Source organism: Vidua chalybeata, chromosome 15, assembly GCF_026979565.1.
Source record: "Vidua chalybeata isolate OUT-0048 chromosome 15, bVidCha1 merged haplotype, whole genome shotgun sequence".
In the NCBI taxonomy this organism is placed as follows: domain Eukaryota; kingdom Metazoa; phylum Chordata; class Aves; order Passeriformes; family Viduidae; genus Vidua; species Vidua chalybeata.
The window spans coordinates 4280231-4295772 of record NC_071544.1 but is presented as its reverse complement, the minus strand read 5'-3'; the positions used below and the strand labels follow the sequence as shown (position 1 = coordinate 4295772).

General features: G+C 40.6%; 1 protein-coding gene across 2 annotated transcripts in view; it reads right to left on the bottom strand.

Annotated features, from left to right (window-relative positions):
• Positions 1-15542, bottom strand: part of SLIT3 (slit guidance ligand 3) — a 472224-nt gene that overhangs the window by 77580 nt on the left and 379102 nt on the right. For both annotated transcript variants that reach the window (XM_053956603.1, XM_053956604.1), the window contains exons 21-24: positions 7218-7286; positions 6087-6158; positions 5834-5905; positions 455-526 (exon numbers count right to left, since the gene is read on the bottom strand). In XM_053956603.1, the coding sequence (XP_053812578.1) occupies positions 455-526; positions 5834-5905; positions 6087-6158; positions 7218-7286 (285 nt within the window). The remainder of the gene's footprint in view (positions 1-454; positions 527-5833; positions 5906-6086; positions 6159-7217; positions 7287-15542) is intronic.

Below are 15542 nucleotides of genomic sequence, written 5' to 3'. Positions count from 1 at the left end.
TGATTAAATATATATGTCTGTAGCAGTGATTCATCAACAAGTCCATATACTGACAACATTCCAGCATGCAAAACATATGACACTTATTAAGCAAAGAATTCACATTTGCTTAATATTTGCTCTTTGTGGGAGGTTTCCTGCCTCACTCTTAAACCATAATATGCTCTGCATTTCACATTGACAATGCTGAAAGAAAACCTTAAACACAAAGTCCACAGCAGAGAAAACTGTCACACTTGCTCATTTGGTTCTCCTTAAGAAAATATTTTTATAACTAATAACAACAGGTCCTAGAAATTTTTATTTCCTTTGAACAGATGCACTATGAATATCCAGAGAACATTATGAAAAGTGAGCAGGAAAAACAAAAAAGCTACACAATCCTACCAATATGTGCTGTTTTACAAATCTGAAACCATCAATCCAAGAGATGAAGCCAGGCACAAGTACTTACAGATGGGACAGGGACACCAGGTCATTGAAAGAACCCTCAGGAACGCTGGAAATATCATTTCCATGGAGTGTCCTAGAAGGGGGAGAAGCAGGAAGGTATCAAACCACAGTATTCTGTCTGCCCCCTGCAATTGAAGGAATGGATGCTTAAAAAGGGTATTTAATTTTGATTCTTTGAGAGTTTCTGTGAGTTCCACAACTCATGAACTTCCAGGCTTTATCACTTCTGCCTCTAGGTGTTGGCATTTAAAACAATGATGCAACCAGAACTGTTGGTGAGTGCTGCTGTAAATTAAAAAGGTGACATACCATTTATGCCATTAAAAGTGTATTGATGACAAGTGGACCCTCACATCCAGACCCGTGTTCTCTTACAGAATCCCATTAGCCAGAAGCACAGCAAAAACAGAGCAGGGGAAATAAGAATTGTGACAGTTAAATTAAATATTGACTTCAGAGAGATCGTAGGAGAGCGAGCAAGGGTCCCTGAGGGTAAATACAGCCACACTTTCCCATTCTTACAGTAAAAAACTCTCTGTGCTACCAAGGAAAGCACCTGAAATCAGTTGTTTTAGGACATTATTCACCCTGTGCAAAGAAACTATCATTTTCAGCAGCATTTTCAGGACCCCTGAAAGGAGTGAAAGGGTTCTCCGTGTTTCCAGGACAATTTAAGCACCCACTTTATCTCTTTTCTGAGAAATACATTTGTGTGTGGGTTACACAGGGAAGCATAAATGGCAATTGCTGTCAGTGCTCCAGAGATGGCAGAGGAGGGTGGAAAACAGAATGCTGCTGTGTGGTTTGGAGCAGCTCTTTGCCCTCGAGTAATTTATTTTCTAACTTACCTGGTGATTTGCTGACACAGCAATCACAGCTTTTATTTCTGTGAGTGTACCTATTGTTGAAACATTGGGTTTAAAACAATCCAAATCTCAACCCATGGGAACAGACAACTGCCCTAAGTGAAAAAAGCAGCATCTGTTTTTTGCAACCTTTCTTCCCTAACACCACTTTCAGCTGCACCAGGATGTACACGATGCCCTTCCAACATCCTGAATCTGAAATTTCCCTTTAAGCCTTCCTTGGTTTTGACTATTAATAATAACTTGGCATATATAAGGGTGTATCTCCAAGAAATTAATCTGCACAGGAACAGGAAGGATATGAGCTCCCACACAGTAACTCCAGATAAAACACACGCACTAATTCTGTACAGAATGACCAACTGAGTGAGACAAACCCACAGCTATTAAACAAGGAGTATTTTGTTGGTGTGAAGAGACCCAGTCAACCACTTGTCATTGAAATGGTCAATGAAATGAGCACATTTAAATAAGCAGCTGCTCATAATGAGCTTATTGCTGATCTTTTAAACTGCAAGACAATTCTCTGTAAACAGACATATTAATCTTCGGGTTGTATCAGTCCCATTTATCCTGTGAAGGAGTACATTTTCTCTTCTAGGTGTATTGGAAACATCCAAGAGGAGCTGAAGAATGACATAGCCATTTATCTGTAAGAAGTTAAACCCATCAAATAAAAACTTTAGAAGGATTTGCTTTATTACATGTCCCAAACACTGAGGTGCTTCATGGATGTAAGTGCCTGCATTTTAATAAAAAAATCACGTCAGCAACATCATCACTCCTGCAACTAAAATGAAATGACAAATGCTAAACCCCCCTTAAACTCACATTAATAAATAGAGGCAAGAGAATTCAACAGTGCAACAAAATCTTTCCTCTTGGATCAACATCAGGAACACATTTTTATACCAAAACTCCTTATAAGCAAATGGTCAAATAAAATCTTTCACTTTAGGACAGTTAAAGCACACACACTGATGTGTGTATTCTCCCTCAAAAGCACAACTTCTAGGGATCCTCTTATCCAAACTCCAGTAAACAGCAGGGGTAGGGATTTAAGGTAATGTGGATCTCCTCTGGAGGACAGAGTAACAGAACACTTGAGAATTCTTGAAATCAAAACTTCCTTCTACACAGAATCTCACTAACTTATTCCTTTGTCTTCAGGGAAGGACATTAATTCTACATATCCTTTTGGGCTGGGGTTTCCTGGATGTTTTTCTTTTATGGACCCTTCCCACGTCCTGCCTGCCAGCCCACTGTCCACAGCACTGGGTGCCTGCAGACACAAGGGGGATGTGTTTTTGTGAAGACAGAAACGTGAGCTCTCAGAGCCACATCCCATCAGGGGCAAACACCCAGGGGTGCCAGAGCCTGCAGGAGCCAGCACAGCTCAGATGTCAGGGAAAGCCACAGTGCCACTGCTCCACGCTCACAGCAGCAGAGCTTTTACAAAGTGACTGCAGAAATACAAGGAATCATTCTCTGATGCACAAAAACGAAACCAACCAACCAACCAAATAAAAAAAAAACCAAAAAACCCAAACCAAAACAACAACAACAAAACAAAATAAAAAACCAACATGCTTCTGTTAGGTCAAATCAGTGCAGCATCCAACAGTGAAAGTGTACTGCAAAAACTTTGTGCCCAAAGATTACTGGTGACAGCTTTATCATCATGCATATTAATGTTTGTTTGAGCTTTGAGCTGCAGGAAATATCCATCAGTTTTCAGTAAAACCGGAGTATCTGTTAATAGAATATTCAGTAGGTCATTTTATCCCTCTCCTCCCTAACTATAACATGGACAATTATTTAGTGACCTTAGAGAGTATTTTGATTTTTGGACCTTGCCTCTTAAATAAGTCACATATAAAAATATGTGATTACACAATGATCTTTAAAATCTGTTCAGGTCATTCAGAGAGTTCTAATACTTATAATTTGTCTCAATCTCAGCTTCCTTAATCTGTTTATATTTAGTTTCTAAGAAGACTAGCTTTGGACAAATTAACTGAAAAACAAATCCACAACTTTTCACTGTAATAGCTTTGGCTCAAAAACCTACTTCTGCTTATTATAAAAATTCTCTAGATTTTATGTCCTGTGCTCCCCAGCACCCTTTGCCTGCTGTTATGGATAAACCATGAGATGAAAGACCTGATTGTGTACACACTGATAGATATTGAGGCTTAAACATAAACATGTTGACTCTGCAGTTTTCTTACTTGGGCTTGTGCTGAAAAATCTAAGAAAGGGAGTTTAGAATGAAACATCTGTCAAAGACCAAGTGCATCATACAGCTATGATTATTCTGATTTTCAAAGCACTTATTTACTGCATTTACTATAGAGGCAAAAATACAGAAAATAAAGGAATTTGTAAGATCTTCATGAGAAGGGTCTGCTACCTTCAAAGGCATGCACAGCCAAAAGTAATGACACCCCTGTATTGTTTTTATTAAAAAAAAAAAAGTGAAAATTGTTTTGCTGATGTTTTCTCTTTTAAGTTCCCCTGAGAGCATGGATAATAAAAAACTGACAGTAACAGATTTCCTATTGTCTCTTGGAAACCATTTTCTCTTTGGAGAATTGATTTTTAGTAGCAACAGTGATGACACGTGGCAAAAGTTGTAGCTGATACCAGAGTTTTGTGGGCCATAATAAATCAAATCAATCTGGAGGCTTCCAAATGCAGGGAGCAGAGACAGAGATTCCCATTTCACTGCTCTGTGCAAGGCTGTGGGGGGTTTCTCCCTTGAAGGAGGAAGATACTTTTTGATTAGAAGATCATTTTTAAAAAGCCAAAAAACAACAGTTGTCATTTAAATACTGCCCTCTGTTTCTGCCCATATGTGGCCTGCGAGAACAGAAGTGAAAAGACAAATTGTGGCTCTTGGAAAGAGGGAGGCATGGTTTATCTACACTGTAACTCAGGGTAGAGAGCCCCACACCAGCTTTAATCAAGCTAGCTTGCATATCAGAAGCAGGCCAGAAGACAGCTCCATATGGAATAATTTATTTGGCCATGAAACAGAATATATTAATCTGTGGCTGAATTTCAGGATTCATGTAACAGCTCAAATGTGACCATCCTAGTGTGCTAGAAATCAGGATCCCAAGCCAAACTTAAAACAACAAATCCAAATCACGTATCTTTCTTGTTTTTACTAATGAAAAGTGGGAATCCAAAGCTGTCTTGTAATTTGGGAGGCTGAAACTGAGATATCTGTTTTACCACTGAAACCACAGTGAAAGGTCTCAGCCAGGCAGCTCTGCCTTATTGCTTCCACAGTCCCAGTACTGCCTATGTTGACAGTTTGATTCCACATTTATAGAACCAACACACAACAACCACTGCTCTTTAAATTAACATAAACTTCTGCATCTGAATGTCACTTTATTTTTTTTTAATGGAAAATATCAATGTGAAGTTTCAAAGCACTCAGGACAATCATCAGCTCCTGTCCTGTGCTTTGAGTGTTCAGAGCTCTCTCCCCTTTGGCACACTGAACAAACTCACCACAGACAAGCTATTTAATTTATCCCCTTTGGCCACTGTGCAAGTCACGGTGACCGCTCGTGTCTCTGGGCCATGGGAAGGTGCCTTCTCCACCTTCCTGACAGCTGCACCTGGGGCCAGGTGTCCACAAAACCAACCCAGGTTTGTTTCTGGTAGTGAGAGGCAGTGGATATGAGACAGAAGCAGGAGCCAGTCCTGCAGATGCCTGGGGAAAGCTGGGAGGAGGCTCTTGCTGCGAGGAGCAGGCCCACAGCCCACACTCTGAGACAATGTAAGGATGACTTTCACAAGAGATTGTAAACAAATGGTTTAATCCAGAAAGCTGCTGAAAGCAGCTACACTGGAAAGAAAGGAGAAGTGCAGAAAAGGACCTCCCAAGAAACAAACCACACATGGATCTCTCTGAGAAGGCCCCCAGTCAATATGAGGTGTAATTTTATTCACAACTTAAGGACATTAGAGACAGGCATCTCAGCATTACTGGTGCCCAGCCACTGGCCTGATTTATTCACTGATTTAGTGTGGTTGCTTCTAACTTCCCTTCAGATTTTTTGCATTCTAGCTTGCCTGCATAAATCTGAATCAATAGAAAATATTTTGAAAACGCAAAAGTTTTCCACAAAGACACTTTTGGCGAAGAATCCAGTGGAAACTCACACTCTATGACTAAGTGTATACAGACTAAGAGAAAAGAGTTTTCCTGTGGAGCACCCAGACATCGTTCAGATTCCATGAAGCCTTGTGGAGACCTGTTCTCATGACAGCTCCTGCATGAGAGCTTTCAGAGAAAAGCCACTCCTCCTGCAAATATGTAATCGTGTCTTTAGCACTCACCTGCTCTGGCCTCCACGGGACAAACTGCACCAGAGCTCAAATACATTGACACTAATTATGTGAAAATTCATCACCACCTGCCCATTGCACCCTCCCTGGCCCAGCTGCAGCCTGACAAAGCTGCAGCTCAGCTGCACTGCAGGAGTTGCACTTACAGCACTCGCAGAGAGCGGAGCCCGTTGAAGGCGTGGACGGGGATGCACCGGAGCCTGTTGTAACTCAGGATGCTGCAGAGAGGAGAGCAGAGTCACAACTCTGGGCTGGCTTTGGTTATTTCACAGCTAATTCAACCACAGATAAGCATGGAAAGCCACATGCTTGAGCAACAAGAGATACACTAACTGCTCAACAGCTTAGATGGTGTTGGAAAAGCAATTGAAGCTCTTATCAAAACTTTGGGCTACTTACAGCGTTGATAACTGAGTCATGTTGCTGAAGGTGTGATTGGCCAATACACTGATGCTGTTGTTACTCAAATCACTGAAGAGACACAAGAGAAAATATCATTTGCATGTATGAATTAAGAAAAACGCCTTTTTGAAAAGATTACATAATATCTGCACAGCAAAATGCTTGGAAGCAATTGAAAAGTCACATATTATCAACTGGTGTATTTTCTGACCAACTTTGAATGAGCTCTAAAGGAAAACCATATCAGACTCCTCAAAAAAGCCTCAGACTGAGAAACATTAAGGCGTATTTCCAGCATACAGCATTCAATGAAAAGAACAAATAAATAAATGATACAAGCACTACTGAATATTTACTGTTCCAACTTGCTTTGCAATGTATTCCAGGCAGCCCACTTCCACATGCTTATCATATTGACAGCTACCAGAACAAAATTTCATTTTTCATTTTAAAAAGTCTTTTAGACTCAACCAGAACATTTTGTTTTGCTATTGATCTCCTTTGAAAAACAAAATTAGAGATGTTTCTAAATAAAAAACACTCTTAAACCAAAGGATTCCAGTTTTTCATCCAGGTTGTTTTTGTCTGAGATTGCCGAGCCCATTGGACTGGAGTATCTGCACAGCTGATTCCAACAGCATTTAAAAATTCCTGATAAATAGTTCAGGCAGGAAATTTCACTCCTGTGTATTTCAGGGAGCAATTTACAGAACAAAGTCTAGCTGTGTCTCTATCTGCATGACTGTTCATAGAAGAAACAGCTATGCAAATTGTCATTGCCTTAGCATTATAAATACTGCCTCATCTAGCACAAATTAATGTGTCTCCTCTGCTAATGACCTTTACAGATAAATCTGCCAAGTGAAACTGCAGCAGCCTGCGTGAGAGTTTTGTCCTCTCGGGTTCCTGCAGAGCAAGGGGCTTCTCAGGCACCTCACTCTTTATGAACATTTATTGGCAGCAGTGTCCACTGTGACATTCTTTCCAAATTCAAATTACAGAAGGTTTTGGGGTTTAGTGTTGGTTTTTTTCCCCCCACTCCAAATACCAATTATTTATGTTCCACCAACAACACAGTGCAGAAAGAGTCAGGCAATTTCCCTGACATTGAAACCACGTGTTTCTTACATCAGTGTCAGGTGTCTGAAGGCAGAGAGCCCCTTCGGCACAGCAGGCAGATGGTTTCCTTCCAAGTATCTGAAAAAAGTCAGATTTGACAATTACACAAACACATTAATGAGAACTCACGTCACTCAATCTGCAACATGAATGAGGACAATATATAGTGAGTCACAAATGAAATTATCTTTGATTCATTGCTTTGAAACTCTAACAGCTTTTACTTTATAAATGAGTTACCCCACATGCAAAGCACAACAGCAGCTTATTGATTTACTTTATTTGTTTTAAAACTTGGAAGTGCATGAAGGATCTCTGGCCTACAGCAAACAAAAATGACCATTTGGTTCTTCTGTGACAGCAGCTGAAGAAGGGGAGAAAAATTGCATGTCTTGTGCCCTGAACTTGGAGTTACCTTTCCCAAGTCTCTCCAACAGTGCTGACTGCTCCCTGACCCCGTGAGGGAGGCTTTGTCCTGGGCATGGAAGCTCCTTGTGCAGCCAGAATGGGAAGAGGAGCTGCACTCCCAGATCTCTGTGCTGCAAATGTCCCACTAATTCCAGCATCAACACAAACATCCACAGGTTTGATGGCACATCCACCACAGCAATACACCCTCCTCACCTCTCCTTTTCACAGCACGCTGGTACAGGAGGAAAACTTGGTATAAATTAAAGACCAAAGACCAAGCTCTCTTGGAACAGAGGTTCCTCCTACATGCACTAAATATATTTAACAATGCATCATGTGTTTCCAGTGTGGAAGTTGTTTGAGAAACCACTGAATCTTTCTATGCAGACACAGGCATGGTAGGGCCTTTGGGGATAATCTTAAGTCCTCATACAGGCAAATAGAGCCTCCATTTTGCAGTTTTTCTTCACTTAAGAAACAATCAGTGAGTTACTCAGCAAAACCCCCCAAAAAACACAATTCTTTTAAAAAGCTGTCCTAGAAGAGAACATGGGTACTCCAGTCTGCACAGCTGACTGTGGCAGCAATGGGATATGGGCATTTCCCTGTTTATTACAATAAAATAGAGACAGAGCTGGAGGTTTTTTCCTCAACCTTGGCTTTTAGGTACCCCTGAGAGACACCAAAGTAATAAGGCTCCAATGGAAAGTGACTACTGTGGTACCATGGCACTGTCAAGATGTTTCTCCAGACATCTTCCAGAAGCAACATCTGCCTGGGAAACCAATCCATCCTTCTCAGAGAGCTCCGTGGAGGAGGAATGCATTCCTCCCTCCATAGGTGGGATGAAAGAGAAAATGATATTTCCCTTCCTTTCATGATGCTGCAGGGATATTTCCTGAGGTAGACATGGGGCAATGCAATTGATATGGAATGTTTTGAAACATAATCAAGTGCAGCCAGGAAATGCAGCCCACAGACACCAGAGCACTTAATGTGCTGCCTCTGCTGAAAACAGAATCTGATAATCATGTTAAGAATTTTTATTCCACACATACAATTTCCTTGTCTTTGGCAACAGGCCTCCTTATTCTGCACTTACTATAGCAAAGAGCAATAATAATAGATTATCCTTGGGCTCTATGTTCCCCTCCTACATTAACTGTAACAGCACAGAGATACTCGTGTAAACTAAGTCCAAGAAAATTTTCCCACCAACCTTATTTTTACATCATTCAAAAAATAAACTCTATATAAACCAACAGAATTTCTTACATAATGTATTTTATAGCTGGCATTATTTTCCCTCCTTTTTTTTCAGCTTAATGACCTCTCAACATTTTCTGCTGCTTCAAATCTCTTTTGTGCTGAACTCCATTTGAACTGCTCCAACCAGCCTCACAGTAACCCCTTCTGCCTGTGCACAGGATCCCATCCTGGCAGAGTTACCCTGGAGCATGCACTGGATCCCACCTCACTCCTCACCAGGGTTAGGCTGGACAACGTGGGAATACCAGCTTCTGACCTTATAACCAAAAGAAATTACTTTCTCAATTAAAAAACCCTCCTGAACTAATTAATCTCTCCCTGCCAATGATCATGAGCGCTGAGAGAGTTGCAGAGCCAGCACAGCAGGGCCAGAGTCTCAGCAGCCAGAGGACAGGTTGGTTGTGCCACACTTACACCTCCCATGGATATTCACATTCAGCAAGTGGAAAGCCACTTGCTTAATTTTGGCTACATCTCTTAAATTATTGTGAAAATGGAGTTCCTTGGTAACTTCCCACTATAAATTGGAGATTCTCAGTGTTCAGACATGCATGTCACATTTCTAGCAGGGCAAACTGTGTCTCTTTCCCCCAGTCATGGTCTGCTGTGACTGCAGCAAAGTGCTGGGAGTCTGTGCCTTCCCCTTCACCCCAGAAAATCACAAATCTCAAACCCATGCCAGAGGGCAGGTTAAGGTTCTAGTCTTTATTCCAAATGTAAAATTCTAAGGATTTCTAAAGGAAATCAAAAGCAGGTCATGTATTATGTATTTGGGAGTTATATATGATTTTCCTTTAGGAAAGGAGACCCTTGCAATATGTTGAATTCTTCAGGAACATATTTTCAGGATATTCTCTTGTTGATCTCAATATGAAACAGCCTGCAATTGAAACAAACTAATGGTAGTGAGCCAAAGTTTTTCCCTCCTCTTCTGCTTGCTGGGGCAATCAAAAGTCAAGGGTGCACATTTTAATTCAGTGCTTCATGACTCAGACTAACCCAGACATGCAGACCCCTGGAGTTAAACTCCTACAGAAGATCTGCTTTGAATAGCTCTGGATTCGCTCTGCAGCAATTTGATGGTTATATAAATGTGCTAGCAGAAAACTGCAGTACTCATACCAATGGTACAGTTTCTGAATAAACACAATTTAACTCTGAAAAAGTACTGATAACACACTTTTCATGCATTCATAAGAATAATTCACCACTGCTAAACCTCTCACCCCATTATCCAAAGCGTGGCAGCATTTTCTAAGCTGAAGGCATTCATTCTGAAAGCACATTTAAGCGCAGGGAATTTGAAATAACCAAGGCTTTTAGGGCATAAGAGCTTGCCAATTATCAGGAGGATCTGGGATGCAGGGATTGAGGCAAACAACTGCAGCAGGGGAAGCGCCTCTGGCAGAGCTGGGGGTGCAGGGGCACCCCCTCCCCACCTTGCTGGGCTCAGCAGGATGGATGGGGGCTGCAAGGGGGCTGGAAGCTGGACATAGTGAATAAAAGAATTATTCCTGAGGGCAAATGGGCAGAGACACAAAACTTTGTGTATTTATGAATACATCTATATAAATAAAAAAACAGAGATGAAGCTCCAGATGCTTTGCCAAAAAAAAACCCTCAGAACAGCCATAAAAGAGTCAATGTGGAAGGAAGATTAAATTTTTAATTCTTTCCAGTCTTTAGCCAAAGGAATATGATGCCCATGGCGTCTGGTATGCAAAGAAATTCTGGTATGAATGAAGAAAAATACATGTCTAATTTTAATTCTGGGAATCAAGTTATTAATATACAGAGTCAAGACTGAGTGTCAGTTGCCTTAAAATAGACACTGACTGCTATCCAAAACAACCTCATTTGCTTCCTAAGGTCTTTAGGCTCTCGTTTAAATATCAGATTGGAGGTTTTAGTGTTTACCCTGTGGATGCTGCTGAGAATTCCCCAAGTCTCAATAATGACTTGTAACCAAGAAGCAATTACCAGAGCAAAAATTGAAAAAAAACAAACAAACCAGAAAATCCCAAAATATGTGTTCAGCTCTCAAAGAAAGCCACCACCTTCCTACCTGGCAAAGTTTCTTCTAGAATGTGGCCAGGGGGGCTGGCACTGTGGGACAGGGCCTGCAGCAGCCCCAGGGCTCATCCAGCATCATCCACACACACCATCATTGCACACAAAAAATTTAAAACTATGCATAAAAGATGACAGCTGCTCTTTATTGTCTATTTTTGTCTATTTTTGTACTGAAACCACTTGGATTGGAGGTGATACAGCCAGCCCAAGGTGCCAGAGCATCGTGTAACAACTTGAATCATTTGGAATCCTTTTTGAACTGAGATGTGTATTAAGCCACGAAGCAAGCTCATAGCAATCTGTGCTAAGAGGGGAAACTGGAGAGAGAAACCAGTTCTCAGGCAGTCATTGAAAAGGCACAAAACCTTTCCTCTAGATATTCCACAAAGAATGTTACATTACAAAAAACCAAGATATTTGGCAATTTTATGTGGCTCTAAAATTAAGTTACAATCCAAAATTTTTAATGTCCATACCCAGTATCCTAAAATTTTGAGTCAAATTTCATTTCCTAAAGATGGACTGTGAAAGATGAAACACCCACAAAACAGGAATTTTAAGAGCTTCTTGAGAGGAAAGAAAAATCAAGTGTGGATCTAGGTTCAAATATGGATCTTGAACTTACATAAGCTGTGGCAAATTTGGACTCTGGGTTTTGCTGTACTTGAACATCAGAGCACAACCTCCATGTCTGACACACAGAAATGTGGCTGTGTTTGAGAGAAAGTTCAACTTTAGTCTCTGCTAGTGCTAATGTCACCTTTCTGATATGTACTCAAACTTTACCAGACACTGAACATGTTATTTGATACTATTGATATTATTTACTTTTTCGAAACTATTAGATTTGAAATGCAGATTAAATCCTCTATTTCATGAGGAAATAGAAGGAAATTGAAGAAAGACTACTCTAGAGGTAGTAAATTGAAATTTTATGCTTTGTTTCTTTACATTGCCATTGGGAAAGAAAAGGTTGTAAGGGGAAGAGAAGTGTCCTGAAGGTTTTGTTTTGATTCTCATTACTTTTTCTTTAAGTTACTGTTAATAAATTTCTTTTTATCCCCTTTTAAAGTTTTGAGCCTGCTTTGCCTTTCTCCTAATCCTACCTCACAGCAGAAAATAAGTAAGTGCACTAGTGATTAACCAACAGTGAACTCACCGCACATCTATAACTAAAATATCCTCTACAGAACTCTCCCTTCTCTCAATGGGAGAACCCTCCTCTCAGAAAATGAGCAGGACCACATAAACCTAATTGTTTCTCTCCTTTATTATCAAAGGAAAATTCCCTGATGCCTGTGCTGAGGGTCATTGTGTAAAACAGTGTGAATTGCCAGACAAACAAGAGCATTTGCATTCCCAAGCAGAAGATTTTCAACAAATAGCTCACTCCAGAGTTTCCCTTTGATCAGCAGCAAGATAGGCAAACTGAAAAATGGTGCTAAACTGTTACAGTATTCCACAGCTATCAGAACTGCTTTGGGCATATTTGTAGCATAGATCAGCAGAGCCCAGGTAAAAGCCACTGTTTTTAGTCACAAGTCAAAGGAAATCACAAATGCCTTGGAAACTGGAAAAAAAAAGGGTTGGGATTGGTGGTAAACACCACCAAGTAAATATGAAAACTGATGTGTCTGAACCTACCAGGCAGAACAAGAAACAGCAATGGGAGAGAGAAGGTTTGTGATGAGAGAAAGAGAAATGGCAAAAGTGAGGCAAATCTTAGCCTGCATTAATATAAATGGAAGGAAAAATAATTACTAACAATGATGTATGGGTGCAGGCAGATTTTTCTAACAATCCCACCAGTGCTATCCTATAGCTCAGTGTCATGACAACATTTGGAGTCTAGAGATGACATGATTAGTACATATTTATTCTAAAACACACCACACTCATTATGTTACAGCTTGTGCACACCGTCCACATAATTGCCTCCAATGTTTTTCCCCAGTGCAAAATGTTATTTGCTGTAGGTCCATAAAAGCAGCTGGATGCTGTCAGATAAGACTTTATTAGAAATAGACTATACTTTTGTGAATAAAAGGAAAAAACCTAGTGTTCACACACTGAGGTAATATATAAAAGGAGAAAGAGCATGGGAAATTTAGTTCAAACAGATTTAGGGAAAAAAGCTTAAAACACTAAGCAGCAGCAAGGCTGAGTTCCAAGCTAACTCATTGCCTGAACATTTTACTTCTGAACATCTGGAGCAGAAAACTAAATATGTTCAAAAAACCCAAGGTTTCTCTTCAGGGCAAGCAAACAGTGGGAAAAAATGTAGGCAGTATGTAAATATACAGTGGAGGAATATACAGTGAAGGAATTTGCAAGAAACAACATAATATTTTCCTATTCTCAAGAAGCTGGAAGAAAGCTTGCCCATGATGATGGGATTTTCTGCAGGAAAAGCTGGGAAATAGAAATTTCTTGCATCATCATTCCTCTAAAAAGCACTGGATGATCTTTTCAACTGTGTTCTAGGTGGAAGCCTTCCCTGCCAAGGTAATCCCTGCTCCCAAGGGTGGTACAAACCAAACACAGGGATGTCTCCTATCATTCCAAGCCCTAAATATGAAGGAGATAATGGTTTTCACATGTCTTGTCTAAATATACATTGAAACAGAAACTCAGAATGAACAGTGAAAGGAGTGAGCCTGTGTCTCCTGTCCACCCTGCAATAAAACTTTGCTGGGGATCTTCTTTGCTGAGTGTACAGTGAAATTTGACCCAGAAAGGGTAACAGTTCCCCTATGTGCCTGTGCAAGAGATATGCTTATTTTTGCACAGTGCTATTTAATACCTGTTACAAGGAAAGGATTCCCCTTTTAAGACTATTTTAAGACCTCTAAGAGAATTTAAAGAAATTTATGAGAAGGCTACATTCAGCCACAAGAGAGTGGTTTAAGCAGATACCTGACAGCTCTTTTTCTTAAAGACCACGCTGCACAAAAGCTCTGCAGTTTAATAAAAAGTACTGCAACCAGTGTGCCTGGCAGATGAATACGTCAGCAATGGAAGGTTATAAATGTCAGACTGGTGCATTCATAAAAACTGCACTGAAATGCTCCCGTGCATCCTGTCCCTGCTCAGGCCTCCTGCAGGGAGGGAGCTTGGGACACAGGGACAGGGGGCTCTGCACGTCCTTGGCACCTGAGACTCTGGGCTTGGGCAACTGAACAAGGCAAGTCTCTTTCACCCTGTGCCCAGGAAGCTTTTGGGTTCCCTCTGCCAGGTCCCAGCTGTCCTCAAGATGAGGCAAGAGGCTGGGTTCCACTGGAGATGCTGCTTGTCACAGCAACAGTGGCAATTCTCAAACACAGAACAATAAAAATGGGTAACTTCACACTGGTAACTTGTAACCTGCATGATATAGCAGGTTATGGGCAATATCTCTATCACAATCTGGAGGCAGAAGAAAGGCAAACAAGATTGATTATTTTTTATTTACTTACTTCATTCTTGTCACAGTTTCCACAAACACATGAAATTTCATGCTTCAGTACCTGCAACCCATCTTTTGGTATAGATACAAATAAGGAGCTCAGTTTATGTTGGTTGAGAGGGGAATGAGATCAGGATTGAATTTTGAGACAGCTGGGACAGATTCAAAGGTTATATTTGCAGAATATGAAATATTCAGAGCCAGGCAGTCCATGGCTGTCTGTGTTCTGATGACACATTTCTGGATGGAAAGCAGAAAGCTGAACTAGAGCTTTGCACAGCCAAGAGGCTCCTACTGAAGAAGACAGTCACGTAAACTCCTGTGAATTCAAACTGCTCACTTCCAGGCTATTGCCTCATTTGCCAAGAAATGGTTAAGAAATATAGCAGTTTTTAAGGATGTGAGATTAATTTTACTCTTTTTGTGAAAGCCATGTCATCAGGGTATCAGATAGTATCAGTAAAACTCAATATGCAAAATTTAAACATAAAAATTCCTCAGTGTGGCAGTGGAAATCAAAGTAACATCTGTGATATCTTACTGCTGGCAAGTTACATTTGAATGCAATGAAACCTGAACAAAAGCAGAGCAGAGATGACCTTGCAGACTTTGTAACACTGATGGCAATAGATAAAGGAATCCAGGCCAGGAATTGCCTTTTAATTCAATTCACTATTAACCATGCCCTGGTCAACAGTGTTCCAAGGATGCATTCATTAATGCAAAGTTTCCACGTTGAGTTACCCCAGGCACTTCCAGTACCCTCATTCACCAACAAAGCCTTGTATTTGTCTACAGCACTGGTAAAAACAGTGTGAACCCCATTCTCCCCCCGTGAAGGGAGTAAAAATAATAGTAGGTACTAGAAAATAGCAGAACCAGATTTTAGTTCATTATAAAATTCATCAAACATACCAACCAACTCAACCAATTATTTTCACATAGAAATGTTGATGAGATTGTAACAAGTTTCAGTAATGACTCACCTGGGATAGATCTGAGTAAGGGCCTAAAGGGGAAAAGCTCAGTATTTCTACTGCCAACTGCTTAAGCCAAGCAGTTCCACCAGGATATTTTCTTTCCATGAAAAGAAAATCCACTATAAAGTCCTAGTGAGGCGTAGATGAAAAGACAAC